This window comes from Lichenostomus cassidix, chromosome Z (assembly GCF_008360975.1).
Source record: "Lichenostomus cassidix isolate B80296 chromosome Z, HeHo_3.0, whole genome shotgun sequence".
NCBI lineage: Eukaryota > Metazoa > Chordata > Aves > Passeriformes > Meliphagidae > Lichenostomus > Lichenostomus cassidix.
In genome coordinates, this window is record NC_139511.1 from 48,316,271 (window position 1) to 48,330,399 (window position 14,129).

The 14,129-nt window shown below is 46.2% G+C and overlaps 1 protein-coding gene across 1 annotated transcript in view; it reads right to left on the reverse strand.

Moving 5' to 3' along the window:
- The window catches only part of VLDLR (very low density lipoprotein receptor), a 17,067-nt gene extending 4,638 nt beyond the window's left edge, over positions 1 to 12,429 (reverse strand). Inside the window, exons 1-15 of the mRNA XM_085043209.1 lie at positions 12,139 to 12,429; positions 8,020 to 8,139; positions 6,959 to 7,081; positions 5,932 to 6,054; positions 4,249 to 4,620; positions 4,022 to 4,144; positions 3,811 to 3,933; positions 3,245 to 3,364; positions 3,042 to 3,167; positions 2,473 to 2,644; positions 1,925 to 2,149; positions 1,649 to 1,767; positions 1,104 to 1,243; positions 846 to 987; positions 399 to 545 (exon numbers count right to left, since the gene is read on the reverse strand). Of these exons, the coding sequence (XP_084899335.1) occupies positions 399 to 545; positions 846 to 987; positions 1,104 to 1,243; positions 1,649 to 1,767; positions 1,925 to 2,149; positions 2,473 to 2,644; positions 3,042 to 3,167; positions 3,245 to 3,364; positions 3,811 to 3,933; positions 4,022 to 4,144; positions 4,249 to 4,620; positions 5,932 to 6,054; positions 6,959 to 7,081; positions 8,020 to 8,139; positions 12,139 to 12,370 (2,407 nt within the window). The 5' untranslated portion in view covers positions 12,371 to 12,429. The remainder of the gene's footprint in view (positions 1 to 398; positions 546 to 845; positions 988 to 1,103; positions 1,244 to 1,648; positions 1,768 to 1,924; positions 2,150 to 2,472; positions 2,645 to 3,041; positions 3,168 to 3,244; positions 3,365 to 3,810; positions 3,934 to 4,021; positions 4,145 to 4,248; positions 4,621 to 5,931; positions 6,055 to 6,958; positions 7,082 to 8,019; positions 8,140 to 12,138) is intronic.
- Between the last annotated feature and the right edge of the window lie 1,700 nt (positions 12,430 to 14,129).

The window sequence follows — 14,129 nt, forward strand, 5'->3', positions numbered from 1 at the left end:
CGGACCAAAAAAGGAGGTACAAACTTCCTTGGAGAGCAACATTAATTATTTAACACTGTATTTATATGTACAGCCATGTTAGTTTATACTCCTGTTTTATAAGGAGCTGAGTATGTTTTGTCCCTGTGCTTGCTGTCTGCAGAAAGCCACGGAGGTACAAGGCCTTGTTGCAAATGATGATGATGACGCAGAAGCAAAGCATGGACTTTGAACAGCAACTGCAGACTTAGAGGGCCATATTAATTTTTAAGACCCTCCCCATTAAAATTAATTACATCAGATTAATTCTAGCAAAGCTGTCAGCCTATACCACTGTATTGTCTTCCTGCTACCAGGTTCAATACTCCCCTACTCCTTCCCCATCCACCCTGGGAAACATCTCAGTTGTGTTACAGTACCTGTACATCTCAAACCATCCTCCTGCAAGAAGTACCCAGCAGGACACACACAGGTGTACTTTGGAGAATGTTCATTTATCTGAGGAGCAGGCAGGCACAGGTAGCTACAGCCTCCATTTGCCATGTTCTCTTCACACCAGTTCCTACCTGTTGGTACATCAATTAACAGGAGTGAGCCTTCATGCTCCAGCTGTATAATTTAAGTATTTGCTCACTTATTGTTCTAGTAGAATTGTCTCTGCTGGTTATAGATTTATACCTAATCTGCCCAAGAAAGAGTAATTGCAACTAGACCTCTCAACCCCCATGGGGCTGCCTATGTTATAAGCTCCAAGCAGAAGTAGAAATGGACACTTGTACAGCGAAGGGGTATCATTTGCCACCATCCATGCAAGGCAGGCTTCTTACAAGTATAACTGACTTAACTATAAACTGTATTGAAATTACCTGAAGGCTGAACAAGCTCATGATACACAATGATGTCCTGCGCATCATTGAGGTTGTTCACTAGAGTAACCAACTCGGCTCCAGTAAATTTGTTGGCACCATAGACTGCCTCATTCTCTCCATCAATCCAATACACACGGTCCTAGAAGACAATGTCATTCCATCCCATTACCTCCATGATGCTCTCAGCCCCATCATTCCTGCCACATGCCAGCAAGAAGAGGATCTTTGAAAATGACTACAGGAAGTCATTCTTACCTCAAAAATGGTTAGAGCAAGAGGATGAGGAAGGAACATATGTGACTTTAGCACAATTCTACGATCCTGGCCATTCAAGTCCACACTTGACAGCACGTGTAGTTTAGAATCAAGCCAGTACAGGCGGCTTTTTACAAGATCTAGGAGAGGGGGGAAACACCAAATATATTTACAGTTTACATGAAGGAAACCTCCAAAGCTTCCTGCAAGAATTGAAACACCCACAGGTTTAAGAATGTTGCAGTGTTGCCCTAGTTTCTTACCATTCCAGGATACAGAGGGCTGCTGCAGTGATGCCTATGCGGCCTGTGCCTCAACAATAATATAGAGCAGTTCAAGAGAAGTTACTATTTCAGTATCTGAGAAGTGCTGTTGCACTTCAGTGTCTGGGAAGTGCTGATGCCTGTTGCAGTGTCTTCAGGCATGCAGAAACTCCCCTTTCTCAGAAGCTGAAAATAGTTCTCTGAAGAACAACCTTGGCTTTTGTAGCAAAAAAATTGCTAAAGCTCCAGAATACCTCTGGCACAGAGACAAGTTCAACATACCTAGAGCAATTCCATTAGGCCATTGGATTTCTGTTGTCACAAGCTGCTGTCTGTCAAATCCATTCATTCCTGCTTTTTCAATTTTTGCTGGCTCACCCCAGTCTGACCAGTACATAAAGCTGTGAAGCAGAATTTATGTTGTATGATGCACTATAGTACTGTGTAGTATCACTCTTCATTATGACCAATAACTAACAAAGGCTACCTAAGTCAGTTATCAGAACATGAAGCAGTTGGTAGGTCCACTTTTTCAAAGGAGCCAGGACAAATACTCACCCAGAGATAGGATCTACAGCAATAGAAGCTGGCTCTCTCAGCTCAGAGAGAAACAAAACCTTTCTTTTTGTGCCATCTAGGCTAGCCACTGAAATGGTCTTTGCAGTTGAGTCAGACCAGTAGATGTTCTTATAAACCCAGTCAACAGCAATTCCTGCAGGGCTGTGTATGTTGTCCAGGATTCTGACGTGTGTTCCAACTTTATCACGGGTATCAATAGAGGCACTGGAAGACAAGAATTACTTGTTTACAACCATTTCCTCCACAAATACTATCCCTTGGCACACCTCAGCAAATACTGCACAATATTTCAGGCAGAAGACACATGTGGGACATTGCACAGAGTGCCTTTTGTACAACAATAGCAGCAGTTATTAGGAAGTGCAATAGGCATACACACTGCTAGTTGTGGGAACTTGCATCAACTGCACTCTGTCTTTAGGACACCAGGAATCTAGCTCTCATTACCAGAGACTAGAGAAATAGCTTGGATAAAACATGGGATGGTTGAGGAAAGCACACTAGATTCTGAAGCTAAGTCCATTTACCTGAAGATTGCTTTTTGGCTGAAGTCTGCCCAGTAAAGCTTTTGCTCAGCAATATCAGCATCTAGAGCTACAGAGTTTCTTAGCTGCTCTACGAGCTGAATGTATTCTTTCCTCTCAAGGCCAATCTTCCTGATATCTCGGCGGTTGGTGAAAATTAGACATGGTTCTTTCCCTGTGAGAAGAGTTTAAGTGTTATTTGCAGTTCTAGATACCCAGTCACATACTTCTTCACAAGAAGTTTTAGAAGTCATCATATTCAGTATGTGCCGTTCCACACTTGTTAGCAGATGCTGACAGAGGTCTTGGCTGTACCATACCTCATCCTTTTCTCCTTCCACAACCTGATGGGGAAGATCCTTCTTCCCAGGAAGCTGACACAAGCAGTTTATGTCAGGCAGCTTAAAGTACTGTATCACGGCATCATTCAAAGTATTAGTAGTGATCAGATCTGTACATGTTACACCAGTAGCACCACAACAGCTGGTGTAAAAACCACAGCAGTATAAACAGTGCATCCCTTGCTGACTCATTTTAAAGTGAGGATATGAAAGTCTAAAGTCAACACTCACCAACTGCCTTGCACACCCCAGTTGTAAGATCCATCTGATAGCCACGGCTGCATTCACATTTGTAGCCCCCTTTCAAGTTGATACAGATCTGACTACAGATACCAGGATTCTGACATTCATCGATATCTGTAAAAACAACAATTTAATTTATGCTCACCTCCAATACCACAAGTAGGGTCCACATTAAACTATGAGATACTTGCCTCCACAGGTTCTCCTGTCTAAAAGCTCAAACCCAGCTGGACAGTCACATTCATAGCCAATAATGAGGTCTCTGCAGATATGAGAGCATCCGCCATTGTTCACTAGACATTCATTTATGTCTGGAAGAGAGAATTAGCCACTTATGAGAAGGTATGCATATTTAGTCTGATAGTCCTATTCATGGAGCACTTTACCAGGTACCCATCCATCTTCTAATGATGCCTGCCACATCTGATAAACCATTCTGGCACTTAAAAGTCATATGCAAGACACGCCCCCACCAAATTCATGTTTGCTCAGCTACCAGCACTTTCTCTGTGCTGAAAGTAGGCAGCAGCAAAGACTGAGGGCTCTTGAAGTTTCAGTGTTTCTAATGCACTCAAGTGCCTTGTGGCCATAGAGAAACCATCCATCCCAATAACTGCTTTGGCTAGGGAAAAACTAGCCTATTAACTAGGTTGGTCTTGGTTGCATGTTTGCCCCAAGAAGTGCCAGTGGGCATTCCAGCTGTCATCTGACAGCTCAGAGGCTATATCAACATCATGCGAAGAGTTTATTCACTTACTACACTCCTTGAGGGGCTCATCACTCCAGTCTTTGCAGTCTCTCTGCTGGTTACACACTTTATTGATATCTATGCATTCTCCACTTCTGCACTTGAATTTGCCAGGTCCAGAGCACTGAATAACTGACATAAAGAAGATTGTGAGGGTGACCACCAGCTTCAGCAGATATTCTGCAAAGACTTCTTGCTTCTTGCTTAGTTCCACTCTTACCATTGTTACAATTTGCTTCATCAGTGCCATCCAGACAATCTCTCACACCATTGCACTGCCTGCTCCCATGGATGCAGTTCCCATCTTCACATCTGAACTGGTCTGGTCTACAGGTCCGAGAAGCTGAGGACACAGCCATTACAGACTTTTACTCTCGAGATTTACTGAAGCAAAGGAGATAAGAGGAGTCAAGCAATACCTCCTAGAAAAGGACCAAGTGAACTTACGGCAGTTGATTTCATCACTTCCATCCTTGCAGTCAGGATCTCCATCACAGCGCCACTTTTTGTGGATACATTCACCTGAGCCACACTGCACCTCGCTGGCAGAGCACTTCACAGGAGGTGCAGGCTGGCGGCCACATTGCTCTAGAGATTCATCTGAGTGGTCGGAGCAGTCAGCATCATCATCACACACCCAGCTGATGGGGATGCAAGTCGAGCTCTTGCACTGGAACTCATGAACTGCACAGGTAGGAGGTTCACATTCCAGCTCATCACTACCATCACTGCAGTCATCTTGACCATTGCAGACAAAGCTCTTGGAAATACATTGCCCACTGCTGCATGTGAACTCTGCTGGACTACAAGTCACATTGCCTAAGGTAACAGGAGTAAGAGAGATTAGTACATTATCACAAGAATGCTGACTTTTGTGTGAAGGTGTTTTGTTTTGTAGGTATTTCACCAGCTGTTAGCCAACAGAAGATCAGCAACCTCTATAAGACAACAGGGAAGCCTAAATGACCACCAGCAGGACACTTGGATTCCACACACTGTCCTCCTTGCCATTACACATTATGAGTGATGCCATCAGATTTGAACTACTGAGTGAAAATAACCCTCTGAAGCAGCTAGGCTGTCCTGTGCTTCAGATTGCAAACCTTTGAGAAAACAGGCTCTTACCCTGTGAACCAGAGACAGAAGGTAAGAGAATTGATAACTTTATAGAGTACATACTCAGATTAAGGTAGTCAGACAGTCAGCATGTACTGTAGTTGGAAACTGAAGTGTTTTGTGCTGGTCCCCAGGAGAGCACTGGTCCATTTGCCTGGACCAATGGGGATCACAGAGCAAGATCTTGCCCCATTTGATCCTGTGGTTAAGCACACCCATGCAATATACGTCAGTACAAATTATGCTGGTTTTATAGCAACGTAGCTAGAAGCTCAGTATGGCTAGGCTGATAGTTTTATCAGCCTCATTAGAAATGCTGTCTGTAGATTTACTTGTCAGATTAAGACATTTGTTGCTGAGTAAGAAAGCAACTCCCTAGACATATAGCAAAAGTCTGGAGATCTTTGTCTCATTATGCCATCCAGGTTCTCATGGAAGCCAGCCCTGTGGCTTTGGTTACAGTAAATATATCTCAGGACACCTCAGACAACTCATACGTATGCAAATTCTTTCCAACAAACCAGGAATGCTGCACTCAAACACTGCAGTGGTGGCTCTACTTGTGGACCAGCCTGAAGCTGCCGCCCTCCCTTGCAATCCAAACACCAGAAATCTAGCTTCACAGAGTATTTCAGGATAGGGCTATAAAGCAGATCAGCTATGCCCTTAGCTAGATATCACAACTACACTTTTAGGGAGACAATTTGTTAATGTAAGCAGCAATTTCAGAAACTCTCCAGAGAAAAAGTTCTGACAGTTGACCTTGCCAAGTGACTAAGCCTATCTATGGCTACTGCCAAAACTAGTAGAGAAGGAAGACACACAGTAAATAGCTTACATTAGTATAGCTCTTCACGGGATAGAGGAGCGTTAGAAAAAGTTTGCTGCAAAACAAGATGAATGTAGGAGAGATACTGATACTATGAAAAATTTATCTTCCCAGGTATACTGCCCAGCCAGCTCCTCTCTACACAATTTCAAACAGAGTTATGGAGCCACCATTTCTCTCCTTACCACAATTCTTTTCATCTTCTTCACTGTCACAATCTTTTTCACCATCACATTTCCAGGACACTGGGATACACTGAGTTGACTGAGGACCACAGCTGATTTCATTTACCCGGCATGTTCTCGTATCTGTTGAAAAAAAGTTAAAGTTCAATCTAAGACCTACTGATCTTGAGTTTCAGCAGCTGTTCTGAAGATGGAGACTGAAAGGTTTCAGGTCTGGACTAAGCTGCAGTTATTTAGATGTCAACATCTGAGTAAGTTGATGGAAAAGGCTACACTATTCTGTAGTGTTCAGTAAAAAAAGATGCTTCCAACTACTAATAGATTAGTATTTTAATAGTATCTCTGTAGTCATAACTTTGTAATTGCACACCAGTAACACTGTAACAGCTTGAGCTACAAGTAGTATTATGGAGGAGTAGTGCCAAAGTGCACTTGGGGATAAAATATTCCCCACTGTGGATTCTACTGATACAGAGAAATATCACTTCAATAGGAGCAAATAGGAGGCAAGTATTCATCTTTGCACGATTCATTTATTCAAAACATATATTCCTTTATGAGTTATGAAACTTCAGACTGGAGTTGCTAATCACGAGACCTCACAGTCAAGCCTCTGCACTACTGCTTCCCACGCCCAACATGCAGTCAGACACTCAGACCCTACACTATCTCTGCTAGTATTGGGACTGTACTTGCACAGTACTTGCCTTGGAGAACAGCAATCACTTGGTGGACAAGCCACAGTGAAGGTCAGACCTGCCATGTCCTGCTTGCTGCTTCTGCCTGTGAGTAAACCCTTGTACTCGCTATCCCTTACCAGTAAAAATGCAGAGTGCCCACTCAGTTATCCAACTTTTTAAGCAGTGAAAATTCTCCTCAAGACCCCAGCACGGTCAAACACTTAGGAAGGTCCTCCCCAAGACAAGTTCATCTTGCTTCTGGGAGGAGAGCCAGACTGCAAGCAGGCAAGAAGTCAAAATTCTCCTCCCCACAGGCTTGCCTACATCACTACACCAGGTTCACTTACGGCACAGTTCAGAACTCTCGTCAGACCCATCTTCACAGTCCGGATCCCCATCACACTGCCATCTGTTAGGCACACACTGACCACTGAGGCACACAAAATCAGATTCAGCACATGTCTTCTTCACTGCAAGGGAGAAAAACCCACTTGTTTAGAGACTAGAGCTTCACTTGTTTATTGCTGGCAGGGATAAGGTTATTGCCCTAGGAAAGTTATTCAATATCCTTGGTGCGTAAATGTCTGGTGTTGTCCCCATCAACCTAGTAACAATGTTGCTTAACACTTCCTACAGAGTTATTCTGTGCACAGAGAAGCATTTATACACATCTAATCAGGCCCTGAAGGACTGCTTTTGGTAAGCAGGTTAGCTTATATTAGCTGCTGCCTTGAACAGACTTGAGTTAAAATAAAGTCTATTGATATTAATATTTAGGTTTTGAACTCTGAGTTTATAGCCAAGGAATTTGATTTGTCATTACAGAAGCATGGTACTATGTAACTCTAGGGTAATAGTTTAGGTCTGCTTGAGCAGACTTGCAGTTCAACCACACCAGTGATGGATACAGAGTATGTTTTGCCTCATCTCCAAGTAAATCTAGTAATCTATCTTGGCTTCTATGTCTGCTTAAGGCAAGAGTTGGCAGCCAAAGCTAGATTTAATGTTTATAGGAGACTCAGCAGAATCACTTTCACAAATAAAACAGGGCATTTAACCATGGAATAGCCAACAGCAGAGTGCTAATAGCAAATATTTTCTATTATGTATTCAAGAAACAACTGAGAACAGGCTTATATTCTGTTCTTGTCAGTCATCACACTCACAAGTGAAGAATTTTGGTCACAAGCTTTGTCTCAGTTGCCAATTTCAGGAGAGTTAGATAACACTCAGGAAAATTCAACTGCCTCAGACAGAATAAAAAGTGGTTGTTCTAAGGAATTTGTCTTTGTATTCTGACTGCCAGAAGTGCTGGACAGGGTAAACATCCCTCCAGCTATCCACTGTTAAGTCCCAACTTCCAGCTAGCAAGTACTACTACAGAGGTATTATTATTTGGATTACTTACCGCAAGCACTCTCATCACTGCCATCTAAACAATCTTCATCACCATCACATTTCCAGAGCTGAGGAATACAGCGTCCATTACTACATGCAAATTGGGATTCTTCACATTTTACTCTTGCACCTTGAATGAAAAAAAGGAACCTAAGCCCTGATACTGTTAAGCAATACTTTCTTGCTTTCCCCACTGCTGATCAAGAAGCTACCCACCTTAAAAAACAGTGTAACATCAACAGAAAAACACATCTGAACTCCAAATCTTTGTAGTCACCTTATTCAATCATGAATAAGTCCACCTGCCAAACAGCAGCAAACAGTCTCAATGTTGTTCTTACTCAGTTTTCCTCTTCAAGGCAGGGTCAAGTCTGCAAAAATGTGTGTCCACAATGACTTCTGCTGTCTCACACCTAGCACTGTGCTCTCAAAACTCCTCAATCTTTAAGCAAACTGAGTTTAAATTTGATTCATGTCAAGCTGGATTAGCACTTCAGTGCTCTGCTGCACACATTACAGCAGAATCCCTGAGATGTCTGTATAGATAGCTTAGGTAATTGCTTTGTAGCTGAGCAAGTTTTCATGCTTTATGTTACTCCTCAAACAGTGGCACCCAGAGACACCTCTTAGTTTACACTAAAAGAAGTGTGATGCTAAGAGAGCAAAGTTATTTATCGCTTCCTTCTTGAATCAAGTCCACTGTCTCACAGCTGGTAAGTATTGATTTGTTAGTACACTTGAGTGAGGTACTGCTTTCTGCACGATCCTTAGAGTGCCTTTTCCAGAGTATCTTCAGCTCTACAACTGTATGACCCCATCCCTCAAGGGAACATGCTTTGTCTTGTTATAACTGTCACTAAAAGCAGCAGCCTGCATCTTCAGCAGCTAAGACAGACCTGTTCCACTTAATGCACGTAAGCCAAGTGTTCAAGATTGTGCATCAGTATTGGTAGCACATGCCTACAGCACGATGCAAGACTCCTGATCCTTCTTGGTTTGTTGTGTCATTTAGTGAAGGTGCTTTGTCCTGGCGTTCCAGAGCTCAGAGAATTTTAGTATAATATTATTTGCTATTTTATATCCTCTCTGTATGACGTGCAAAGTGCAAGACAAGTAGAAGGTACTCAGCCATTTTACTTTATATTGGCTAGCCATCGGGCATGAGACACTCACAAATGCTGGACAGCACAAAGAAGAACAACATAACCAATCCTCTGCTGAATGTCTCACGTAAATTCACGATCAAAGTAAAAGATGTGAAACAGCATCATACTGCGTTCTGCTCATGTTTTAGTAGCCTCACTCACTAGACAAGCAAAGCAGTAACCCACTTGTCAGTGCAAAGTTGACAACAACTTTTTTCATGGGAACTTTGTTCCAAGAGTACCAAAAATCAGAACATCAGCTCTTGTGTTTACTGTTTCCACCCCCCATTTCCTTTTCTGGTTGGGAATTACACCAGCATGTGCTTTCTAACAGCATGGTTTTATAAAACTGCTACTACTTAGGTCTGAGCTGTCAATCAATCAATCAGCTTGCCTTGGGCTAGAAGGCACACCCCAGCTACCTAAGAGTGGGAGTAGATGCCGCAACTAGTAGCTTTCTCTAAGCCTCATACCACCTTGTTGTCCAGCAACCTTTAAAAGAAGGTTAGATTTGAAAGCCCTGGTCACCCATTATACCAGGTTTTACCGTACTACTACATAAAATATGCAACAACTGACTACTGCCAGTTTCAGGACCTTCTCATCCAGGCATTCAGAGTGAGAACAGTCAACCTTTCCCAAAATAGCATACAGAGATATTAGAATAAGCCTGCCACTAAGGAGATCCCAAAATAACTCCACGGTCCTTAGTTACTCTAGTTCAAGCTAGAATAACCAGAAACGGCTTGCTAAGACTGCCTAGTACATTGTGACTTACAAACATAGCATCATCTTGACCAAATGCTACAGGGAAGCTACACACAAGGCTAACAGAAACCATAGCACAGCTTGGAGTAACAGCTACAACTTTACAATTACAGTCCCAACAATGAGCCATTCCAATAAGATATCATTGCTTCTGCAGCTGGTACCAAGTGAAATGTCAGAGCAACTACTTTTGATAGCCCACAAACAAGTAAAAAAATTCAACAAGACACAGGTGCACAAAGGTAAAGGTCAGCATATGCCACTGCGCCTGAAGATGTCTGTCAAACTTGAAAGACCGCATGGAATGAGGTCCAGTTAAGTTGAAGGCTAGTTACAGTGAGTACCTTTGAGCCCCTGTCTTACACCAAGCACAGTTCTGCAATGCCAGGTAACCATTTAGTTAGGCACTACCAGTTTAATCCACTGCTATTTGAAGCAAGAGTCATACCCCAGTTGTACCTTCAGTCACTAGACACCTAATGATTTTTGGATCAGCATCAATTAGCCACTAATTCAAACCTTCTCTTTATGTGCTACTCACACACTAGAAGCACCTTGACACATTTTCTGTTCCTTGGAACACAGTTTAAGCTAAAAAATGTACAGAACCAGTAACATCAGAGCCTGTGACTGCCAACACATATTATTTTACTATTCCCCAGGTAACTACTTACTAGAAGTTGGCTCATATACAGCAATGGGTGTGGGGTGAAGGAGCACTGACTACCCAAGTTAAACTACCTTTCTGCATATCTCTGCTATCACTGTTAGTCTCAGCCCCTTAAGCAAATTGCCAGATTACTTGTCTGGGCAGCTTCAAACATGTGACACTTGTATACTGTCATCTGACACCAAGTCCCAGAAAAGCTTCCAACCGTGATTGGGAAACCTTGCAAGAGCTCATATAGGAACTAGCTCAGACTTTTCCCGGACCTTGGCAATTGCACCCACTAGTAGAAGAGAGCTGATGGGGCCACTAACTCAAATTTAGGGAACAATCAGACTAACTTGTTTAGCTCGTCTACTAATTACCCTCCACTGCATACCCCTTGTGATGATTTCTGAGCACAGTGCAGCAGCAGTTTCAGTGCCAGCCAGCTTGGTCCTTCATACTACAGCTATTTAATGTTTGTTTTAGGCCAGGCATGGGAGCAACCTACATGACTGGGAGATGAAGGGTGACCAGGCAGACATTTCTCCTCTCTCTGTCTTTGTATGAGGATGTGATACAACAACACGCTGGCAGGGCTCTACCCAACAGACCTGGTGACTGAACTACTGCTCAGTTACAGGAAACACCACCAAGATCTGACACTTAGGCCTACTTTAGGACAATAGATTTCCTAGGAGATTTAAGAGCCATATGACAATGCATACATCAACTGCACACCTCCTCTGGGAGAGTAGCCTGGAACTAAACTCCTCAAGCAAGAACGGAGTTAGACATATGATTACTACCTCCACTTAAGAGCAAAATATTTTGCTCTTAGTAAATGACCATCCAGCTGGCTTAGCTGTGCAGCACCCCTGCCACAGGGGCAACAGCTTCTACGCCGGGAGGCAGCCCTGGAGCTGACCAGGGGCAGCGCTACTGGCGAGCGCCCAGCCCCGGCAGGACTCAGCCTTGCCACCAGGTGGAGACCCCTCATGGTGGTTACCGCGGGCCCTGAGCCCGAGCCATGCCAACACCGCCGGCTAGCACAAAGCCCAACTTGCACCGCAGTTTGACAGCACCTTTAACGCCGCAAGCTTCCCAAGCGCTCCTCTTTCTCCCTCCACAACAGAACCCCAGTCCTCCCCAGCCCTCCCGCATTAGCCCCAGCCACTCAGACCATGCCCCTTAGCACCGATCAGGAAGCCGGGACTCCCCGCAGCAGGCGGGGGCTCCCGCGGGAGGTGCTGCCCGGGGCTCGGTGCCCCCTCACGGCTCCCGCCCGGGCCCCGGGGGGAAGGCGGCGCCTCGCCCAGCACGAAGGGCGGCGGGGCAGGCGCGGCGGCAGCGCCCCCCTGCCCACCCGGGAGCACGGGCCCGCCCCGCTCCCCCCGGGGCAACGGGCAGGCAGCCCGACAGCGGGAGAAAATAATAAGAAAGCGAGGGAAAAGGACAGGGCGGTGGGAGACGAAATCGCCGCGGGGGGCTGCGGCGGGAGCGGCTGCGGCGGGAGCGGCTGCGGCGGGAGCTGCCCCGGTGGTGCGCGCCCCGGCCCCGCACTTACCGTCGGCGGCGGCGCGCAGGCAGCCGAGGGCGAGCAGCAGCAGCAGCGCCCAGCAGCGCGGGACCGCCCGCCGCCCCGCGCCGCGCCCGGGTCCTGGTCCGTCGGCCGTGGCGCTCGGGTCTCCGCGCTGGCGGTCCAGCCGCATCGCCGCGCCGGGCACGGGGAGAGGGCGCGCGGGCAGGCAGGCGCCGCGGGCGGAGAGGCGAGGAGCGGAGGCGGCAGCCGGAGACATGCACGGGGGGAGGCCGTCCCCGCGGCGCTCTTATAACAGCCGCCCGGCCGCCCTGTGCGCCCGCTGGTGACTCACGGCGCCGCGCCGGGCCCCGGTTGGCTCGCCAGCGCCGCCCGCCCCCGCTACCTCCTGCGCGGCACCTGCGGCCGCCGCGGCGCGCTCGCACACCGCTCGGCGCGGCTCGGCGGGGCACGGGCGGCGCGGTGAGTGGCGCTGCGGCGGCGCGGAGCGGTGCGGTGCCGTACCGTGCCGCGGGCAGAGCCCCCCCGCCCGGCCTTCCTTCCGCGGGGCGGGGACGGGCACGGTGCGACCCTGCTGCCAGACCCCGCACCGGGGCGGCGGAGCGCGGCGGTCTCGGCGGGAGAGGGTTGGGAGGCGCAGCGGCAGCGGCGGCTTTGTTCCCCCTGCTTGTCCCCAGCGCCGCTGACGCCGGCCGCCGGGAGGGAGGATGCGGCTCCCCCGGTCCGGGCGCCACGGCAAGGCGTGCCGAAACCCGCGCTGCGCCCCGGCTGCCTGCGAAGAAGCGTTTGTTCCACGCGGTGCCCGCCGCCCCATGCGCACATGCTCGCGTGTTCGTGCGGTTTTCCCTCCCTCTGGAGCGCAACTTGATTTGTATACTTTTGAAACGAAGCAGGCGCGGCTCTCGAAGAAGAAAAGCACTTCTGCGTTATCCGATCGAGGGATCGTAGTTAATTAGTAATTCCACGAAACGATATGTCAAAGTCGTGTAATTACAAGCTTAACCTTTTTTTTTTTTTTCCCAGGAGGAGTAATGGTAGTTTTATTCCACCTTTGTAGCGTTTTATACATCCAATTATGTCTCGGTGAACTATAGATAAAAAAAAAAGAAGGGCTAGTGGAATGCAAAATTGGGTTTGTACATGGCACTCCTAGATTCGAGATTGTGCTTTCTAAAATCCACTGCCTTTTAAAAAAAGTATTTTTATTGACTTTCACGTTTATGGTGGTACTGTGTGCTGTGCTTTCAATACTGTAGTGCAGATGCAAACATCAGCCAGCAGCTCTATCCAAAAATGATGAAAAAGCTGGTTGCTGTTTCTCTCCTTGGAAATGAAGTCTTGATTTATTAGCTTAATACTTTAATTCTTTTCCAGTAATGTGGATGATTCCTCCAGTGAAGCAAGTATCTTTGAATTTCCATGTTTCCTCAATGTCATAACATATTTCTTTGTATGTTATTTGCAGAATGAAGCCCTTTTTGTTTGACATCCAGTTGTATCATGACTACGCTGAAGACAAACCGTACTTCTGCATGAACAACTTTGAAGTGGATAATCTCTTGCAATTCATGTAATGAATGATTGTCCACGTCATCCAAATGGGCATATAGTTGATGTATCAGAGGCTTGTTTAAAAGGACAAGATTTGATTTCATGTAATACAGAAATACATCTGGGGATTATATTTCTCATATTTGTGTGTAAATGTGAAGAGAGCCGTTCCTAGTGTTTGCCTCCCTACAAGCACTTCTACCTCATGGCCTCAGGGACAAAGAGTGCTTTCTCAACGTGCCTGGTGTGTGGCATTAGATGCTACAGCCTTGTTCTTGCAAACATACGCTGCTTCAAGCAAGAAAATTCTATTGTGTACAAGGGGGTTGACTGGGGTCCTCAGGAAGATGGCTTAGTTTAAGTATGCTGAAAACATAGTTCTCCATGCAGACCTTCAGCACAACATACTGCCTTCAGTCAGGTGCTCGCAGCTGCATGGTATGCTGGGCTTTGAGCTGAATAGCATT